The 18,446-nt window shown below is 41.3% G+C and overlaps 1 protein-coding gene across 1 annotated transcript; it reads left to right on the top strand.

The window, feature by feature from the left end:
- The first annotated feature begins 2,651 nt into the window (after positions 1 to 2,651).
- On the top strand, positions 2,652 to 16,210 carry LOC111664604 (neuronal acetylcholine receptor subunit non-alpha-3). Its single transcript, XM_023419266.2, has 8 exons — positions 2,652 to 3,084; positions 9,354 to 9,505; positions 11,690 to 11,734; positions 12,647 to 12,756; positions 12,919 to 13,432; positions 14,853 to 15,043; positions 15,151 to 15,367; positions 15,620 to 16,210. Exons 1-8 carry the CDS (start codon positions 3,024 to 3,026, stop codon positions 15,749 to 15,751), a joined length of 1,422 nt encoding a protein of 473 aa, XP_023275034.1. The 5' UTR covers positions 2,652 to 3,023; the 3' UTR covers positions 15,752 to 16,210.
- The last annotated feature ends 2,236 nt before the right edge of the window (positions 16,211 to 18,446 follow it).

The following is an 18,446-nucleotide window of genomic DNA, read 5'->3' as shown; positions in this document are numbered from 1 at the left end:
GGGTAAGTCTTGGCACCAGCACAGCAGCGATCAGGTGCCCGAGTATGACAGCGTTTAATGAGAAACACAAAGCCAAGTGGCAGACTTTCAAGCATGTGATCTGCATGCGTGCAGGGAAAAAGAAGCGTGTGTGTGTGTGTGTGTGTGTGTGTGTGTGTGGTGTGTGTGTGTGTGTGTGTGTGGTGTGTGTGTGTGTGTGTGTGTGTGAGAGTGTGTGTGTGTGTGTGTTCATGCTGATCGCGAATGAAGCATCAAATTCCATGTGTGTCATCTGTTTGTGCGTGGGTGCAGAATGATTCACCTTGCAGTTCCTCTTCCAGCTGCTGTTAGCGCAAACTTAATTAGGAGAAGGAGTCCATCTCCTTCACCCGCTCGCCATGAGTTGTTTATTAGTCAACCAACTGCTTATTTGATGGCCTGAATAAATGACACAAAGCAAATGAATCTGAGCTCTCTGCTCCCTGTCAGATGGTCTGGCTGTCGGCCGTTCGCTCCTCCATAAATCGCTCCCATTCTTCACACTCTATCTGTTCTCCCTTTACACGGTGACACAATGCATTTCTTATGACATGAGAGGAAAATGAAACTGCTAAACCCTTTGTAAAAGCCTGATTATCTTCATGTAGGTCCTATTTTCTCTCCATCACGCCACCATTAACTGCCCACCGGCCTGAATGGAAACCAAAGGAGACGCATATTTCTCAATTTCCACACAGTGTATGGAAACTCTGTGCGAGATCGATAGCTGGATCAGCTCATCTGCTCGGCATGTACAGCAGGTAATTAGATGAAGTGAGCTACAGCGAGTGCTCATCCTCACCACTTTACCTTTTATCAGCGAAAGGTGATAGCTTTGGGATAACAACACACATAAAATAATAGCACAACCACCTCCAGTCCTGTGGGTTCACATGCACTGAAAGGCTGTAATCAGGGTCCATGATGCCCACATACTGTATATTATGGGCTCTAATCAGATTTGTTTCCGGGATGTGGCAGAGTGTATTCTTCCAGTCATCCGGGATCCTCTTTTCACAGTGTCCTCATGTCATTAGCATGGATTCACTGTTGCTTGAAACGTTCTTTGTGCTTCGCCCGAATATCTCTTGTGACAAAAAAAAAAAAAAAAAAAAACGTGGCACGGCACGGCACAGCGTGGCATGCGTAAGTGAGAGTGCATGTGTAGCTAAACTAATGAAGCATCAGATTGCACTCTGTTGATTTATGATAATGTGCAGACTCACTGCCTGCGAAACACTGCGACGGGCCTCTGAGAGGAAACCTACAGGTAAGTGCGCCCTGTAAGATGATCTGAAGACATTCATCATCAACTTAAGTGCTTCACGACACCAGTGAGTGTTGCTCATCAAGCAGAGCAGTCAGCGCAGGAGCGCATCGTGCTGTATCTGCTGGTCTTCATGTGAACCTTTGTGCAGTAACTTGAGCCGGACTCTTGATGGACTCATGGCTGATGTCAGTCATCCGTCATTTTAAGGTGTTAAGCAGCGGAGTATTGAGCACTTTTCTGCTCTGGCTTATGTCAAAGATGTGACTTCACAATGAGAAATGAAGAAAGGGCTTGACACACAGCGTAAAGGTTTTTATGTGTGAGGGGTTTTCTTTCCTAGGTGGAGTTAGATGAATATTGAATGAAATGCCAACATCCAAAGACAAATGCAGGAGATAGCGTGGCCTGTGTGGGATTTTCTCATGTCACAAAATAGTTTGCCTCGTGTTTTTGTTTTTATAATGTTTCACTATATATAATGTGTCTAACCGTAACCATAGATTATTTGCCATAACCACGATCTTAGTTGCCATGTGAGTAAAGAGCAAAAAACTTGAGAGTTTTACAAGCGTCCACACTGGATGTGAGAAACATTGCTACTGAACATAATATGGGATTTTGCAGAGTGGTCCAATATTGTGACAGGGTTAGATTCTTTACACTTGGTCTCTATGATGAAGTGCATATTTCTCTCCACGTCTGACCACACCCATCAAACATGCTGCATCACAAATGACATGGACCTGAAACTTTGAAGAGGAGAGGACGGTACCTGAGTGAAATACTGACGTTTATCTTAGTATTGAAATTCATCTGTAATGAAAAAACTGTCTAATCTCACTGAATGGCAGGTCCTTTCTTCATTATTTATTTATTTGTTTTCTAATTAGCCTATCATTATTAATATAATTATTTCTGCATTAGCTGCATTTCAGCAGCATCCAGCTGCATTATAGTTCTGTGTAATATTTACTTTACAATACACCATCCCAACAGAACAAAATAACACTATTTCATTATGTAAACGTAGATTAAATGCAGAGTCACTGGTTGTTGAATTTATATAATCATGTCATTATGGCAAAAAATAAAATAAAAAGTAAAAAGTTTCATCTGAAATAGGCTACATAATAATTAGTCACAAATGAAAAGGTGACTTTTAAAATTGAATTATTATTATAGCATATAAATGCATCTAAAATCTCTGTTGTAGTTTGCGTTTTGAACGAATACAATGAAGCATTTATTTATTTATCTATTCATTTATTTATTTACCTCTGGATGAGGACCAGATCTGTCCTCCCCGGTCTGTGTCGTCCCTCCATCCTCTGACGGGCCAGCCCTCCTCCGTCCCGCCCTCAGTTCGACTCCGCTCCGGCAGCATCCGTCTCTGCACCGGGACACACACATACACACACACACACACACTTTCACACACTCTCACACACACTCACACATACGCAAAGAGGCTGCGGGGGAAAAGAGAAGAGGCGACAGAACCGGAGGAAGGGAAGAATCAGTCAAGCTGCTGCTGCTCCACAGTGTGAGGGGGCTCCGTGTTTTACGCAGCCACCAACACGCGGCTGTCCTTCATTATTTAAACTGGAGATCACAGCGGTGATCCACCGGAGGTCCCACACGAAGAGATGCATCCTGCGGGGCAGTGAGGGCAGGAACATGATTTGATCCTCGCTGTGGATACATCCAGTCGGTTTTGTTGACGATAAGAGGGAGCATGAAGTTTGCGATCGCGGTGTTGTGCTTCTCCCTGGTTCTCGGGAGGGCTACTATGCAAGGTAAGGAACACATCCGTCCCGCACACTGCTTCATGACGGAGAAAGAGTTTATTTATAATAAGAAGCGATCATATCGTTTAATTCAGGTGTGATTGCACTTTTAATGGTGTGCGAGTCAGCGGGAGCAGATGACGGGGGTCAGGTGAGAGGAGTAAATTCATGATTTATTAAAGGACGGGAGCGCAGCGCCCTCCTGGGAACTGAGGACGGGCTGAATAACACGCTCCAGGAGAGGAATGAGGGACAATATGACATTTAATAAAAGAGAGAAGAATTCCCTCACACAATAACGCTGTTATTTGAGTTGGTCTCGTAGGTTTATGTTGTTGAAAGTGAAGAATGAGTTATTGTGTCAGTGTGGTGTTGAGCTACAGAAAGGCTCTCTCTCTCTCTCTCTCTCTCTCCCTCCATCTCTCAGTGTGTGTGTGTGTGTGTGTGTGTCTGTGTGTGTGTGTTGATATCAGTTTACTGTAAAGCATTTACACTACTCTAATCTTGAGATGGAGAGGCTCTTGGCAGCACATGCTGTAAATCCTCCTGGCTGTATAGCTACTGTATAAGCGTGCGCCTGTGAGAAAGAGCCAGGGACAGAGGGAGAGGGGCTGGTGAGATGATAAGTTGATGAAAATGATTAATCCACCTTCAGTGACCAATTAGCTGTCCCAGTGTCAGTCCACACTTAAATTCGTGAGGAAGCGCATATTAAACTGACACTAATCCTGTTTTGATTAATGACACCTCCTGGAATCAGATTGGACTGAGAACGTTTTCTCACTCACTACAGATCTGTCCAAGTTCACGTCTGAGATCTTTGTCTCCAACTCAGTACATCAGAGGTTGATTTAGAGAGTGTCTTTCCAGAAGTAATGTTCCTTTTTACTCAGGTTAATCCACGGACCTCACTGGCAACAGTTTCCACAAGGACTATTTGTTTCAGCAGAAAGTAGTTCCAGTGAAGACTGCTCTGATGTGCTGTGCGTGTGTAGGCTGGGTACAGTAATACTGCACACATGTGGTCACCTCTGGTCATGTGATGAGCTCTCACACTGTAACAGTACATTGCTCAAGGGTATTATGACTGATGGGGTTAGCCATTGTGAGAAGCCTTGGCTCCCCTAGAGGCACCTGTCCTGTTGCATTGTGGGCACATCAGTAAAGCTTGCCTCTCCTCTCCCCTCTCTTCCTCTGGTGTACCAGTGGTGTGAGAGCATCTCGTTCAGTGAGACCTACTTTCAGAAAAGGAACAAAAACAAAGTTAAATTTCATTTTCACGATAGCGTGTAAAGAAAAGATGATAATAAAAGGTTCCCCTTTGGTTCCCCTGTCATCCTATTACCCCTCTCAGTGGTACATCCCACTGTGGTTCCACAGTGAACAGATGGTGGCGGTGTCAAAGTGATCATACCACTGTGGCGCCCATGGGGTGTTTCAGATTGAGGAGGAGGCAGGGTGTTTGTTTGGATTCTGGGTCACCCCTGCGTCTCTGTCAATCATCAGCAAACTCTCTCTTACATGCACATGCACACATGTATAGTGTGTGCACGTGCTGTACATTGTCTTCTTATGTCGTCCGTATAGACAGTACCTGCATACCTGCATATACAAAGACACAAAGACATGCCAATGCATCATAATCTCCTCACAGGGATTCAACCCCACCCCCCCAAACCAATCAAACCGTATGGTCTAATCAATACTCTCCCCTTCGCCCCTGCTCAATCAACTAAACACACAAACACACACATACACACACACAGTCACTCAGCCTCTGTCTAAATGAGGCAGCAGGTTCTTGTAGAAGAATCCATCCCCACCGTGTTTGACTAGTTTGGCTCCTGTGTTTTTGTTGATGAGGATCTTGAGGCAGAGCTGCTTCCTGTAGAGATGGTAGATAGGATTCAGCTGACGTACTCTAATGCCCCGTAACAAACTGAGTGCTGTACAGGGGATCTGATGCAATGGGAAGTAATCTGTCTGAACAAGATGTGTACTTTAAGTCCAGATTCCAAAACACTCACAAGGAGGAGACTGAGGAAGCGCAAAAATAAGGGTTTGCTTGTGTCACACATACACACACACACACACACACACACACACACACACACACACACATACCACACACATTTGTCTGAATATTCAGTGCCTGTGAGGACATTTAATCATTCCCTAACCCGGTCTGTCATGACAGCATGCATAACATCACACCTACGGCACAGTTTCATTAGAAATTTCAGTTTGTTGGCCAAGTAGGAAAATGTGTTGACAACCCTAACCCTAGCTCAATGCTGCATGAGCTACTAGCGCAACACACCTGGATCTCCAACTCAAACTATCAGTCATGGTAATGTAGATGCCAGGTTTTGCCAAGGAAAGATGTATGGAATAAAACATGTGATATCTCTGGTTTGGCTGCAACAATCTGAATCCTTTTTTTGAAGGTTTGTCCGTTGTGAGTCCGACAGTGTTATAGGAGAGCGATGCTAAATCAGTAATCTTTTAATTATACATTTTGTGATGTTTCTCTTATTATCGACAAGTTCCGTGAAAAGACCAACACCAACAATGTTTTGGTCGTACTAACTAGTAATAACCTGTGCATCCAAGGTGTGATATAGCGTATCACTCTGTGCCATTGTTCATTAAACAAAAAAAGACAGTGGGTCACATGTTTCCTCAGAACACACGCACTGGGAAGACAAGCCCACATGAATAAGGTTTGCTAAAAACCACGATGCCAAGCTATTTTAGAAAATTACTGAGCCTTTGGAGAAATTGAAACAATTTTTGTGACCATTCGGAACAAAGTAGGACTTGGTGCAAAGGCTGCATCCGCAAGTTTTAATTTAAAAACACATCTCTTTTGCTACGTTTACGCCTGGCGTCCATACTACTCCAGCGTTTTACTAAAACTGAGACTTTGGGAAACGCTGCCGGACCTGTTTCAGTCTGGAAACTCCAGGCTTGAGTTTTAGTCTGGTCGGACAGAAACGGAGACTCTTGGAAACAATGACATAGACACCCACAGTCATTCCCTGATTGGGTCTTATCAGCCTCGACTACCAGCGGTGAAAGCAAAATGAATAATGAATTACAAGTGTTAATGACCTTGCTGTCTTTGCTAGCAGCTGTTGTGCATTCGCATTTTAATGCCATGACTGTCTTTGCTGTTCTTCGTTAGTATTTTAGTATTATTCATATTTTTGTTCAACTAATCAACTGCAGGTAGACAGTCGCGTGCCCAGTGTACATGAATGGTCATGTATGGATGCGATTTCAGGTGTGATAGTTTGGGCGGAGCTCATTTCTGATACGGCGCTAAAACTCTAAAATGTTGGAAATGGAAAAGTATCAGTGTGGACGTAGTGTATGTGCCGCAGACAGATAGGGAAGTTAGAAAGTACTGAGAGACGGACTAACATGTTGATTTTGGTCTTTTCATCCAAAAATATAAAATAAGCCATGCTTATCTTGAAAATAAAACACGTTAAAAAAAATAGCCTAACCCCTAACTCATGAAAACCGACTCAACACCAAACAGGTGTCATGTCAACTTCATAGTAATGTTAGAAAACATGGAGCTTTTACCTTTTGTCCTTTCCTTCCTGACTGCTGACCATAATAATAAGCTTTCCGAGAGAATACTAATAACTGCAGTCCCGTCCCTGAAATAGCCTCTGGAAAAAGTGACAATAACTTAATCATGAAATACAGACAAACATATAGCAAGAAAATGAAATTATTATTGTACCATTTCCCTCTCCACCCCTGAGGTGTTTGTTCAGGACGCTTCATGCTTTTAGTCAGAGAAATAACGTTCCGCTCTCTGCAGCAGCAGCAGCAGCAGCAGCAGCATACACATTATCAATTAATGTATGTAGCATATAGGCTGTGAGGGAATGTCTTGCTTAGTATAGACTCGTGTTCAGAAACAAGTTGAGATGGAAATTTGTCTTCTCTCCTCTATCTGTTTTGCTGTCTGTTCTTATTCCCTTTGCCCGAGTTAACTTCTCCTTCAGACCCAACCTCTTCCCTGCCCCCTCGTTCTGTCTCTCTCCGACACCGGAGGGAATTGCTCTGGGTCACTGTGTCTCACTCCTTCCCTTATCAGCTCTTTCCACTCTTCAGCTCCATTCCCCCTGTTTGAGAGGGGCTGTTGATTCGAACTCTCGTTTCTGTCTATCAGACTCTGTTGCTACATCACCACTGGCAGTGCCAAATATCGCCCTCTTATGTGGACAAATGCTCTGAGCTCTGAGCTGATAGAGCCACTGAGTTACTGTGGGAGTAGCTCAAGTACAAATACCACATAATGCTCTGAGCATCCAGCGAATGCCACTGTCATCTTCATCTTGGTTACACACAGTGAGTAACAGAGCAGAGGTTCGGTGTCTTGTGGCATATACTATAACCCTTGATGAGCCGTTAGAACCAAGCACGTGAACCCTAAGTCACTAAATAATCCTTTAACAGTCTGACTACTAGACTGCACCACTGTGTTTTGACTGAACGCATGGTGCTCCTCTATCCTCTCTGGGTTTTACCTACACAGAGGTTTCAACAGAGAAGTGAAATCTAGCTAAACTGAATTACACATCATACATTTTATTTGCCCTGGAAAACATCATAGTGTGTTTTCTGTAATTGTCTACCTAAGAGACCTGATATCTCCCAGCTGTCTGCACTTGAATGGCGGCTGGCGAAGTGAAAGCACTGTTCCTTCATTGTACTGTCTCCTGCTCAGAGCGAGCACCACTCTTTAACCGACTATTATGTCTTGTGCCTGACTGCACAAAGCGCTCTGAGCTCAGCTCATCTCCCCTGGCCATTGTTCTGTCTGAGGTGATCATGTCAACATGATCATTTTGTCAGCCTTGGGAGCTTAGATGCATTCGCTCGGCCATGACCAGCTGTCAGGTCAGGGTTGACTCTGTGTGTGTGTGAGTGTGTTTGTGTGTGTGTGTGTGTGTGTGTGTGTGTGTGTGTGTGTGTGTGTGTGTGTGTGTGTGTGTGTTAGACTCTTAGGCCCTGACTTCAATTTTCCATCCACTTCCTTTTGAGACTCTGGAGAGGTGATTCACTTTGTTCATGCACGACTGTGTCTCTGTATGTTCAAAATCATGTAAGAGTGGGAAGAAGATGACACTCATGTGCACATCTGTCTGTACATCTGTGCACATGAATATTACATGTATTACAGAGTTAACTAGCCATATAGCTAACATTTTTGCATTATCAATGAGATACTTTACTAATGTCTGAAAATAGAGGAAAATGCCTACAGTCGCCCACAGTCCAACGTAGCTTTCTCAAGTTTCTTATTTTGTCCAGCACAGGCCAAAACAAACAATTTCAATTTACAATGATGTGACACAAAGAGAATCAGAAAATACTAACACAAAAGCAGTGAATGTTTTTAGCAGCATGGTGCTTGGGTTGACAATGTTGGTCGGTCAGACCACCACTTTGGTCCAGTGTGAAATATCGTAACATTTTTTATAGCCATTCATGGTACCCAGAGGATGAATCCTAATGACTTTGATGGGTTTTTTTCCCCCTCTAGCGCCACCTGCCGCTCAATATTTAGATGGATTGGAACAGGATATTGTGACAGACAGTCATGATTCCCATTTCTTATAACATTGGTGACCCCCTGACCTTCCCTCTACTGCCACCATGTGGTTGACATTAGTGGTTTTAAATGGTATGTCATCGACAACTTTATGATGGATAGTCATTCAGTTTGATACAGACATTTACGCCTCAGTCAGAGTGGACCGAACCCATAGTTTTTCATTTACTGCATAATCAGGTCAAAACTTCAATCTGTTCAATACTTTGGTTTAAACACCTGCAAAACTAATGACATCCCCATCAGCCTAAGGTGTACCTTGTGCTTAGTGATTAAAACCAAATGTTAGCTTGGTAACATTAAACTGAGATGTGAACATGGTCAATATTATATCTGCATACAGCTGCAACAATTACTTGATTAATTGATCAGATGCTGCTTTTCTTGGTCTTACATTATTGTAAATTATATAGACTTCACATTTTTTGATGCCATCTTGCTAGCATATGTAGACCTTTACCCTTGTTGCATTTATAAAACACTTAAATTATTAATCAGTTGTCAATATAGTTGCCAAAAGCAGATTAATGTAGCATTAATTGACTAATCTACTTTATTGTAGCACTTATCGTATCCATAGCTACAATGTCGTTTTATGCACAAAACCACTCACTTCTGTCTCGTGTCCTCGTCCCTGCAGCTCAGGAGGACTTTGTGTCGCTGGCTGAGATGGAGGATTCCTTGTTGAGGAACCTTTTCAGGGGTTATCAGAAGTGGGTGCGGCCTGTCCAGCACGCCAATGACACCATCACTGTACGCTTCGGCCTGAAGATCTCACAGCTGGTTGATGTGGTAAGGACACACCACACACAGATACACAAACACACAGGAAGGACGTAGGGTATAGAAATGTCAGGTTATTTCAGCTTTACTTTATATGGGTAGAACGGGTCGCGTAGAGAATATTAATCTCATCTATGCGCCATCCTTATTGTTCAGTTTGATTTTGTCCATTTCTTGACAGCAAAATCAATACCATGCGTTTTTTTAATGAGCGAACAGATCTTGATTTGAACGTTTGTGTCTTATTTGTATGCAGCTTGTGTGCACACTTTACATTTTTAGTCATATTGACAGCAGAAGGACAGAAGAAGGTCAATCAGTAAAATCTGCCTTTGAAAAGTCAATCAAAAGCTAAATGTTTTGTTTTCAGTCCTTGTGTTGGGCCATAGCTGGGATTGTAGAAAATACTGATACACACCAATTCCCTCAAAACACACCCTCTACCATCCTTTGAACCAGAAACCAAAAAGAAGCTCTTACATTTTAATTAGGTTAAATTATTCAGTTATACTAGGATGTTTCAAAACCTTCTCCACACTGCTAGGTGGACATGCTGAAGCCTTTAATCACTCATTTTTAGGCCTAATCGTTCTCAAACATGTTGTACATTTAAACCATGTGTAAGTTTTAAATGAGAGAAAAAAAAACTCACTCCAGGTTACAAAAACAAAATAAAATAAAAGTACTGAAGACATGACTTCAGTATTCTCAACAATAGCTCCCCCCCGTCCTTGCCATATATTATGTATTATATTCATATTAGATAGATGAGGGCATTTGAACTGTCTCTATGGCAATTACATATTTGGCGCCCTTGAACAAACTGGAGCCAGACGTGGAGGCTTCAATGCTTCCAGGGGGCCAAACATGGCACACCATCTTAACGCTGTGTGCACCTGTTAAGCAAACTCACTACCTTTTGTAACATGGTTAATAAAATCTTGTTATGGTCTAATGAGGATTGGTGGTTATTATTTTTGAAATGAGAGGAGGAAAGGAAGGAGGGAGGAAGGAAGGAGGGGAGAAAATGAAACTTAACATCACTGAGATGGTACCCAGAGCAGGAGGAAAATACAAAGAAGGTGAGAGAGGGTGGTTATTAGGGGAGGTCAGCAGAGGAGCTGTAGCACAGAGGCTGCATTAAAGAAGTGTGAGTATAAATCAGTAGGAGGGTGAGGAGCCCAGGGATTTAAAGTGCCAAAGACAGGACGAGATGGTAAAGAGGAGAGGAGGGAAGGTTAAAAGAGAGGTCCAAAGTGGTCTTACATAGTAGCAGTCAGAGGATGTAATGTGGCCATCAGGCTGCGAGGAAGAAGATCACATTCATTATTTAAGGGCACACACACACACACTCACACACACACACACACACACACACACACACACACACACACACACACACACACACAAAATCTGCTCCCCCCAACTCCACAGAGGGCCCCATTTTGACTACATCAGCATTTGATGATTGTACTCCTGGCATGCAGAAATTACATTTGGGAGAGTGCCATCTTGTGGTATTCTCACTAAACTACTGTTATATTTCCAAAAAAAAGAAGAAGAAAAAAACCATCTCAGATCAATTCGTATTCACAGAGGACGGGTGTGCAATCAGCTTTGCCTCAGCGCTTGTCGAAAGCAAACAAACCACAAAATCTATCCCATAGATTTTCCTTTTACACCAAATGTACTTTTTTCATTTCTGCAAGGATCTTCCTGCACCCGCTTTCAACTTACATTGAAAACCTCTGAATTTCTCCTCCTCCTCTTATTCCGTTTCCACCACCCTCTTTTTGTGTCTCTCTCAGTTGTTTTTGTACAGTGCGTGTCAATACTTCATTCTGGCCTAAAGAAGCAGCTGTGCATATATCAGTTTTGGCAGTGATGTGGTCATTGAGGAGAAACTTCTGCATCTCTCGCTCTCATTAATTGGTGCAGATATATTCTAAAGGCACTTAACCCCCAAGCTGTTCCAGTCCACTTTCATTGTGGCAAGCAAGCGAAGCAATTAACCCACTTTGAAAAAAAACTTCCTTTCTAACTAGGTTTAAGTGCTTTCTTTCATCTCACTCAAATTTTTGTCTCCAGCTCCAGTTTGCTCTTCACCTCCTCATTAGCCTCTTTTGTCGTTCACAGCGAACACCGCAAAGATTTCTAAACAATGAACACAAATGTCTTCCCTTTTTCCTGCAGGATGAAAAGAACCAGCTGATGACGACAAATGTCTGGCTCTGGCAGGTAAGGATGAACACTACCCATACTGATGTCTTACCCTCACAACTGTGAAAAATTCAGTATATACTACAGAAAATATACTTTTGTATACTACAGAAATATAGCTGATGAATCCATTGGAAAGATCTTTTTAATCAATTACAAAATCTTAAAAATATATCAAGAATAAAGGTCAAATAATTGATTTTAAAATAACACTATTGGTTCATGAAACACTGAATGTTTTAGGGCCAAAACACATTTCTCAACTTTAGGAACCATCCAGACCTCTGAGGCCATCTAGAACAGGTTTTCAGACTAAACAAGAAGAGCAGCATTCAGTCTTTATGCACCACATAGCTGGAACAAACGCCCATAAAACTTGAGATATGCTCCAACTTTCAGTTCTTTCACACTGAGGTATAAACCTTCCTATTTGCCACCCATTTGCCTTTTATTACATTAGATTTGAGGCTTCTTATTCATATTTAATATCTTACTCTGCAGCTGCACTGTAAATTTTATTTTCCTGTTTTATCTGTTTTATTCCATTCTAGTTTACTTTTATCTTCTTTTTAATTTTACGTTTTTCCTTTTTTGATGTGCTGTTTTATATCACCTGGTGTTTCTCTCATCTTCATACCTTTCATGTGTAGCACTTTGAATGGCCTTGTCATTGGGAAGTGTCTTACAAATAAACCTTGTCTTGCTAAAGATAAATTAATTTACTCAATAAGATGTTCACAGATGCACAAACATGATTGTGGACGTGGCAATAAGCAAAATGAGGAAAAGTATGCCACGAAAAACACACAGTACTTTCCATTTGCTGTGTGCAGTCCGGTGCTGTCCATGGTGCTGAAGTGGAAAAGCTGCACCTGCAACTCTCTTATATAATCATACTAAAATGCATTGCTATGTATTTATTTTTTTTAGGAGTGGGTTGATGTGAAGCTGAAGTGGAACCCAGATGACTATGGAGGCATTACCTCCATTAGAGTGCCCTCAGAGACCATATGGCTGCCTGACATCGTCCTGTATGAAAAGTGAGTTATGCAGCACTCTGCCCATTTGTAAGCCTAATCAATTTTCCTTCCCTTACTGCTGTCTCCGCCATTTCCTCCTCCTCTGTGTTCATTCACATCTAACCTGGCCTGTTTTTTCGATGACTCTTTCCTTACCACCTTCTCTCCTCCCTCCCTTCACAGTGCGGACGGTCGCTTTGAGGGTTCCCTGATGACCAAAGCCATTGTGCGCTGGGATGGCACCATAACATGGACTCCACCTGCTAGCTACAAGTCCTCCTGCACCATGGACGTCACCTTCTTCCCTTTCGACCGTCAGAACTGCTCCATGAAGTTCGGCTCCTGGACTTATGATGGAAACATGGTGGACCTGGTCCTGGTGGACCACTACGTGGACCGTAAAGACTTCTTCGATAATGGCGAGTGGGAGATCCTAAACGCCACAGGAGTAAAGGGGAGCAGGAGGGATGGGGTGTACTGGTACCCGTTTGTCACGTACTCCTTCATCCTCAAGAGGTTGCCCTTGTTCTACACTCTCTTCCTCATCATCCCATGCCTCGGTCTGTCCTTTCTGACTGTGCTGGTGTTCTACTTGCCATCAGACGAAGGAGAGAAACTGTCGCTTTCCACATCTGTGCTGGTGTCACTCACTGTGTTCCTCCTGGTCATAGAAGAAATCATCCCTTCATCCTCAAAGGTGTGTAGCCCAAAGGCTTTTTCTGTTGAGAGCTATATTCAGTCCAAATTTTTTGCTGGGCTGGATTATTTTTTGTGTTCAGTTATCCACATTGTAATCTTAATTGCAGTATGCCCTAATTAACACAGATCACTGTCCCAGCCCTATCAATTACCTGCAGCTTACACTAAATCTCAACTTAATTAACAGGCTACTGACTTCAGATGTACCTCGGTCCATAGAGGACTCTGGAAAAGCAGAGTGCAGAATGTTGCCCAAATTCTCTCTCTATATGCTATTATAGCTTATTATATATGATTATGATTATGATTATGAAGACAAGGCAGTGGTGAAATAGAAATTCAGGTCCTGGAAGTAGCAATACTTGAATGTTAAAATAGTGTTACAAGTAAAGGTCCTATATTCAAAATATTTCTTGAGTAAAAGTACAAAACTGTCAACAGCAACATGTATTTCAAATATCCAAACAAGAAAGTTGCATTATGCATAAAGGCCTGTATCAGAGTGTAAACAGAGCATCTCTAAGCAGCCACATAAGTGAAAACACCTGTGCAGGTATGCAGAGCCTCTGATCTATAACAGTGCACTGTAACTTCATGTGTAATTGATCATATGTTTTATATCTTAAATCAAAGTACCTAACAACCAAAGCTGTTAAAAGCCCTGCACACCCTTTATACACCTACACAGGTGTTTTCACTCATGTTGTCTGTTAAAACTATGTGAGCGTGTACAGTCATAGAGCTGCTGAAGTGAGACAACTGGAGTACAAGTACCTCATAATAATGATTATAAAAATAAAAATAATGTTATTATTATAAACTTTATTTAAGTAGCACCTTTGAAAATAATGTTACAATGCCCTAATAAAATTTTAAAAAAATAAAACAAAGTCACACCTCTTCTAAAAAGGGAACCATCAAATCAAAGAAAAAACAAACAAACTTGTACCCAAGACAGGAAGTGCTTCAGAAGTGATCAGTAAAATCTTAAAATCAACTCTAGAAGTGACTGGAAACCAGTGAAAAGAAAAGAGGTTGGAACAGGAGTTATGTAATCTTGTCTTGAAGGCGTGATATTGATTTATGGCTGACCCCTGAATACAGAGAAATGCAATAATCAATACATGACGATATAAAAAGATGTACGACCTTCTCAAGGTCAGCACGAGAAAGGAAAGACCTGATTTTAGAGATTATTCTCAGTTGGAGGAAGCATTACTGCACAGCACAAAAACTACACTGCTCCTGAACAGTCACCTGCAGCAGTTGTTAGAAAAAGATCATTAGTTACTTTTATGAAGGCTGTTAAAGTGCTGTGACTAGCGAAGGAAAGAAAGCAGAGTGTTATTTAAATGATTGAAACAAACGAACACAAACTTACTATGGAGAATAAACTCCTGTCCTTTTTTCCGTCTCAGGTAATCCCACTGATCGGAGAGTATCTGCTCTTCATCATGATATTTGTCACCTTCTCCATCATCGTTACCGTCTTTGTCATTAATGTCCACCACCGCTCCTCTGCAACCTACCACCCCATGGCTCCCTGGGTAAAGAGCCTCTTCCTTCAGAGACTGCCCAGACTGCTGTGTATGAGGGGCCACACTGACAGGTAACAGAGATAATGCATGATCAACTGTGATTAATATATCTGCCTGTACACATTAGAAAGCACACGCGTGACATCATTTTAACGGTAACTGATTCTGTTATTTGCAGATACCACTATCCAGATATGGAGATGCGCAGCCCGGAGCTGAAGACCCGCAAAGGCGCAGGGAGGAGGGGGGTTCCTGGCCACAGTGGCGTCCAGCAGAGAGGCCCCCTTGGAGGGAAGGAGGATGAGAACCAAGCCTGGCTGGCCATGCTGGAGAAGGCCACGAATTCAGTTCGCTACATCAGCCGTCACATCAAAAAGGAGCACTTCATTCGAGAGGTGACGGATGGCGTGAGCTGGATGTGTTTGCGTGCATGTTGTATTATGTCCTCTTTGAAACTTTTATACTGTTACAGCTGTGAGCTTACTACAAGTTCCATGCTAATTTGTGTCTCATTTGCTCGACTCAGTACGAGCTCAGTAAGATCGCAGAGTAGTTGTGTCCTGAATGAAGGATGTTTACACTGTGTCTCTTGCTCTGTCTATTCCTTTCTCTCTCTCTCTGTCTGTCTGTCTCTTTCTCCCTCTCAGGTAGTACAAGACTGGAAGTTCGTGGCTCAGGTGTTGGACAGGATTTTCCTGTGGGCCTTCCTCACAGTGTCAATACTAGGAACTGTCCTAATCTTCACCCCTGCTCTGCAGATGTACCTCAGCACACCTTGATGAACACACTCACACTTACTCACACACTCCTGTTTTCCAATTTGTCTTTAACTATGATTTATTGATAAAGCCCGATAAAACATTCATACTGTGTATTTCTGTTGTAGAAACAAGCTCGAGCTACAAACTTTTACCTCCCTACAGTATGGTTTGCAGCTTGTAATGACTACTGGGAACTGGAATGTTTTAGATGCAACTTGTCATTCATTGTACGGAGCATGCACAGGAGTGCAAATGAGTGAGAGCAATAAGCAGGTTATGGTAGCGTGTATGATTTGAATATACATGTTTGTATAACTGTGACATTGTAATTATACATACAAAAACATGCACAACATCACTTCATGAATAATGAGTTTTTGTGTGTCACATGCACCTTGTTGTCCAGCCAGTTGTACTCTACTGTATGTGCTGTAATGATGATCACAAAAAAAAAAGAAATCTGATGTACAAAACTAATTTTTCAGTGTGGTTTTCATTCTGCTTACATCCAGGCAAAGTAGGCAACTAGCCCAGGGCCCCAACACTCTCAGGGGGCCCTCAGGGTGGTTGCTCGTGGTTTTACTGATACATCTTTAAACTGCAATAACTTGTTGGAATGTAAACTGTAAATTTTCCTTGATAATACTCTTTGCACCACAAAGTACGTTTGTAAATCAAATGACAGGGACCTCAACTTGACACCTGCTTTATTACATAATCTTATGATCCCAGTTCATAGAAGGGCACTGAGCTAAAAATCATATTCAAAGCTTTTATTGTGCTTGTACGTTACATATTCTGAATAAATGCCACAAACTAATTGCTAAATACCAAAAAATAAATAAATTCTGGATCAATACATTACAGACAGAGATACACAGATGCTGTATTGTACAACCATAAAAAAATATTTAAAAAATCCTTACAGTGTATTCAGTGATATGATATTCTGCAACATTTTATTTTAAAGTTTATTCTATTTGAGTGAAATCTTTAAAACTCCAGGAATTATTAATGTGACAAATGAGCAGCAATCTAATAACATGTAATTTATAAATAAATAAATAGGGATGGATTAAAAGGAAACTGGGTGAAACGGAAAAAAAGTTCTGCTGCAAGACATTCTGCTGTTGGCTGTTGGTAGACGAAGTGCGTCAGAGAAATCAGATAATAAGGAAAATTGAGCTCCAAGAAGATGCTTAGATAGTAATTGCAAAAAAAAATCTGATTTAATTGTTTGCAGCCGTGATAAATGCAGAAAGATAAATGCACATATCCTATCAATTGTACAAATGCAAATAACAGACTAAACTACTTTATTCTTATTTATACTGCTTCAACTAATTAGTACCCGTGGCACTAATAATGCAGGGTTGGAGCACCACGACTATATGCACTTATGTAGCCATGGTGACCAAACAATAATCGACATGGTACACTAATGCAAAGCTAATCAATAGGCTGCCTCATGCAAACTGTTTTCCAGATCACAGGTCTAATCTGCCTCCTCAGATGTGCAAGATAAGGGCAGTTGTTTTACAGACAGACAATCTAGAAAAAGGAGTACTCTGCTGATTATAATTTCTGACAAATGAATGATGATGATTTATTTTTAATGTTTATTTTTTGTTTGTATGAAATCTTGATTTGACTCAAAAACTGCAACATATCTTTGATTTATTGTTATTTTGATTCCAGGCACCTCTTTCCATCGTTTAAATAAAAAAGAAACTGGCAAAAGCTTAAAAAGCAACAACCAAGCGACATTCTCTAAAAGAAAGAACTTGTTACAGTTCCAAAGTTATTTAAATTAATTAAGCAAGAAATAGAATAGTGACAGCTGCTCTGTTGTTTGTGGCCAAACATGATAACAATATATACTAGAAATAAAACTCAATTTGGAGTAATAAAGATGCCAGGATCTCAGCAGTTACCAAATCTAGTTACAAATTTGCTAATATCCCATGAGAATTGGAGGCATCCAGAAGAAGTCATCAATTACAAATCAGCTAGAATTAAAGAAAAAAAGGGAGAAATTTGGCAATACTGCGTTTTGACCATACATAACTGGTCAAATAAACTGGACAACAAAGAGAAGTATGTAGATTTTACAGCTTTCAGCATGTGTTGTGTTTGTTAATTTAATTTAGTCAATACAGCAAAAAAATCTTCTTTGAGTGATCTTTTCTTTTTTTCCCATTGCTTAATTTACCAATTATGACAGCACATGAGGAGTCAAACTTATTGAGAATTCAAGCAGGGGCTAATTATTTTCTGTAAAAATAAGTGGTATTGTACCTCTTAAAATTAGTAAAATTTGAAGGATGGAGGCACAAATGGCTCAACAAAAATGAACTTATTTGCCAACAGGTTGAAGCACATAGCAAGCAAGGAACCAATCAAGAAACAGGAAGCAGGAGAAGAAAAGAACAGACTACTGTCAGACACATACACAGAAATACCCAGAACACTATTTTGTTGCCAACAGGAAGGATTTCCCTGTAGTTCCAAAGGCCAAACGCATGGTGCCGGTGGATGGATGGGTAGTTGGACAATCACATGAGTGACATTACAGTAATTTCTACCTGATTCAATTAAATTAAAAAAATTAAGAAAATTAAAATAACACATGGATCTTCTCGCCACATTGCCAGATTATGTTTCTTCACAATAGAGAAAATATTGTGTTGAAGCCTGAATTTTAGAACTGGTG

The sequence above is a fragment of the Seriola lalandi genome, unplaced genomic scaffold, assembly GCF_002814215.2.
Source record: "Seriola lalandi dorsalis isolate HSWRI2012SDOR001 ecotype SW California unplaced genomic scaffold, Sedor1 jcf7180002054596, whole genome shotgun sequence".
Classification (NCBI taxonomy): Eukaryota; Metazoa; Chordata; class Actinopteri; order Carangiformes; family Carangidae; genus Seriola; species Seriola lalandi.
Note: the sequence above shows the minus strand (reverse complement) of the source record. Positions and strands in the feature narration are given on the sequence as shown.

What these genes read in the sequence shown, in the direction of transcription:
- LOC111664604 (XM_023419266.2), top strand. Translation starts at nt 3,024, where the DNA reads ATGAAGTTTGCGATCGCGGTGTTGTGCTTCTCCCTGGTTCTCGGGAGG. An exon ending in TCATCCCTTCATCCTCAAAG is followed by an intron (nt 13,433 to 14,852) that starts GTGTGTAGCCCA and finishes TTTCCGTCTCAG; the next exon opens with GTAATCCCACTGATCGGAGA. An exon ending in AGGAGCACTTCATTCGAGAG is followed by an intron (nt 15,368 to 15,619) that starts GTGACGGATGGC and finishes TCTCCCTCTCAG; the next exon opens with GTAGTACAAGACTGGAAGTT.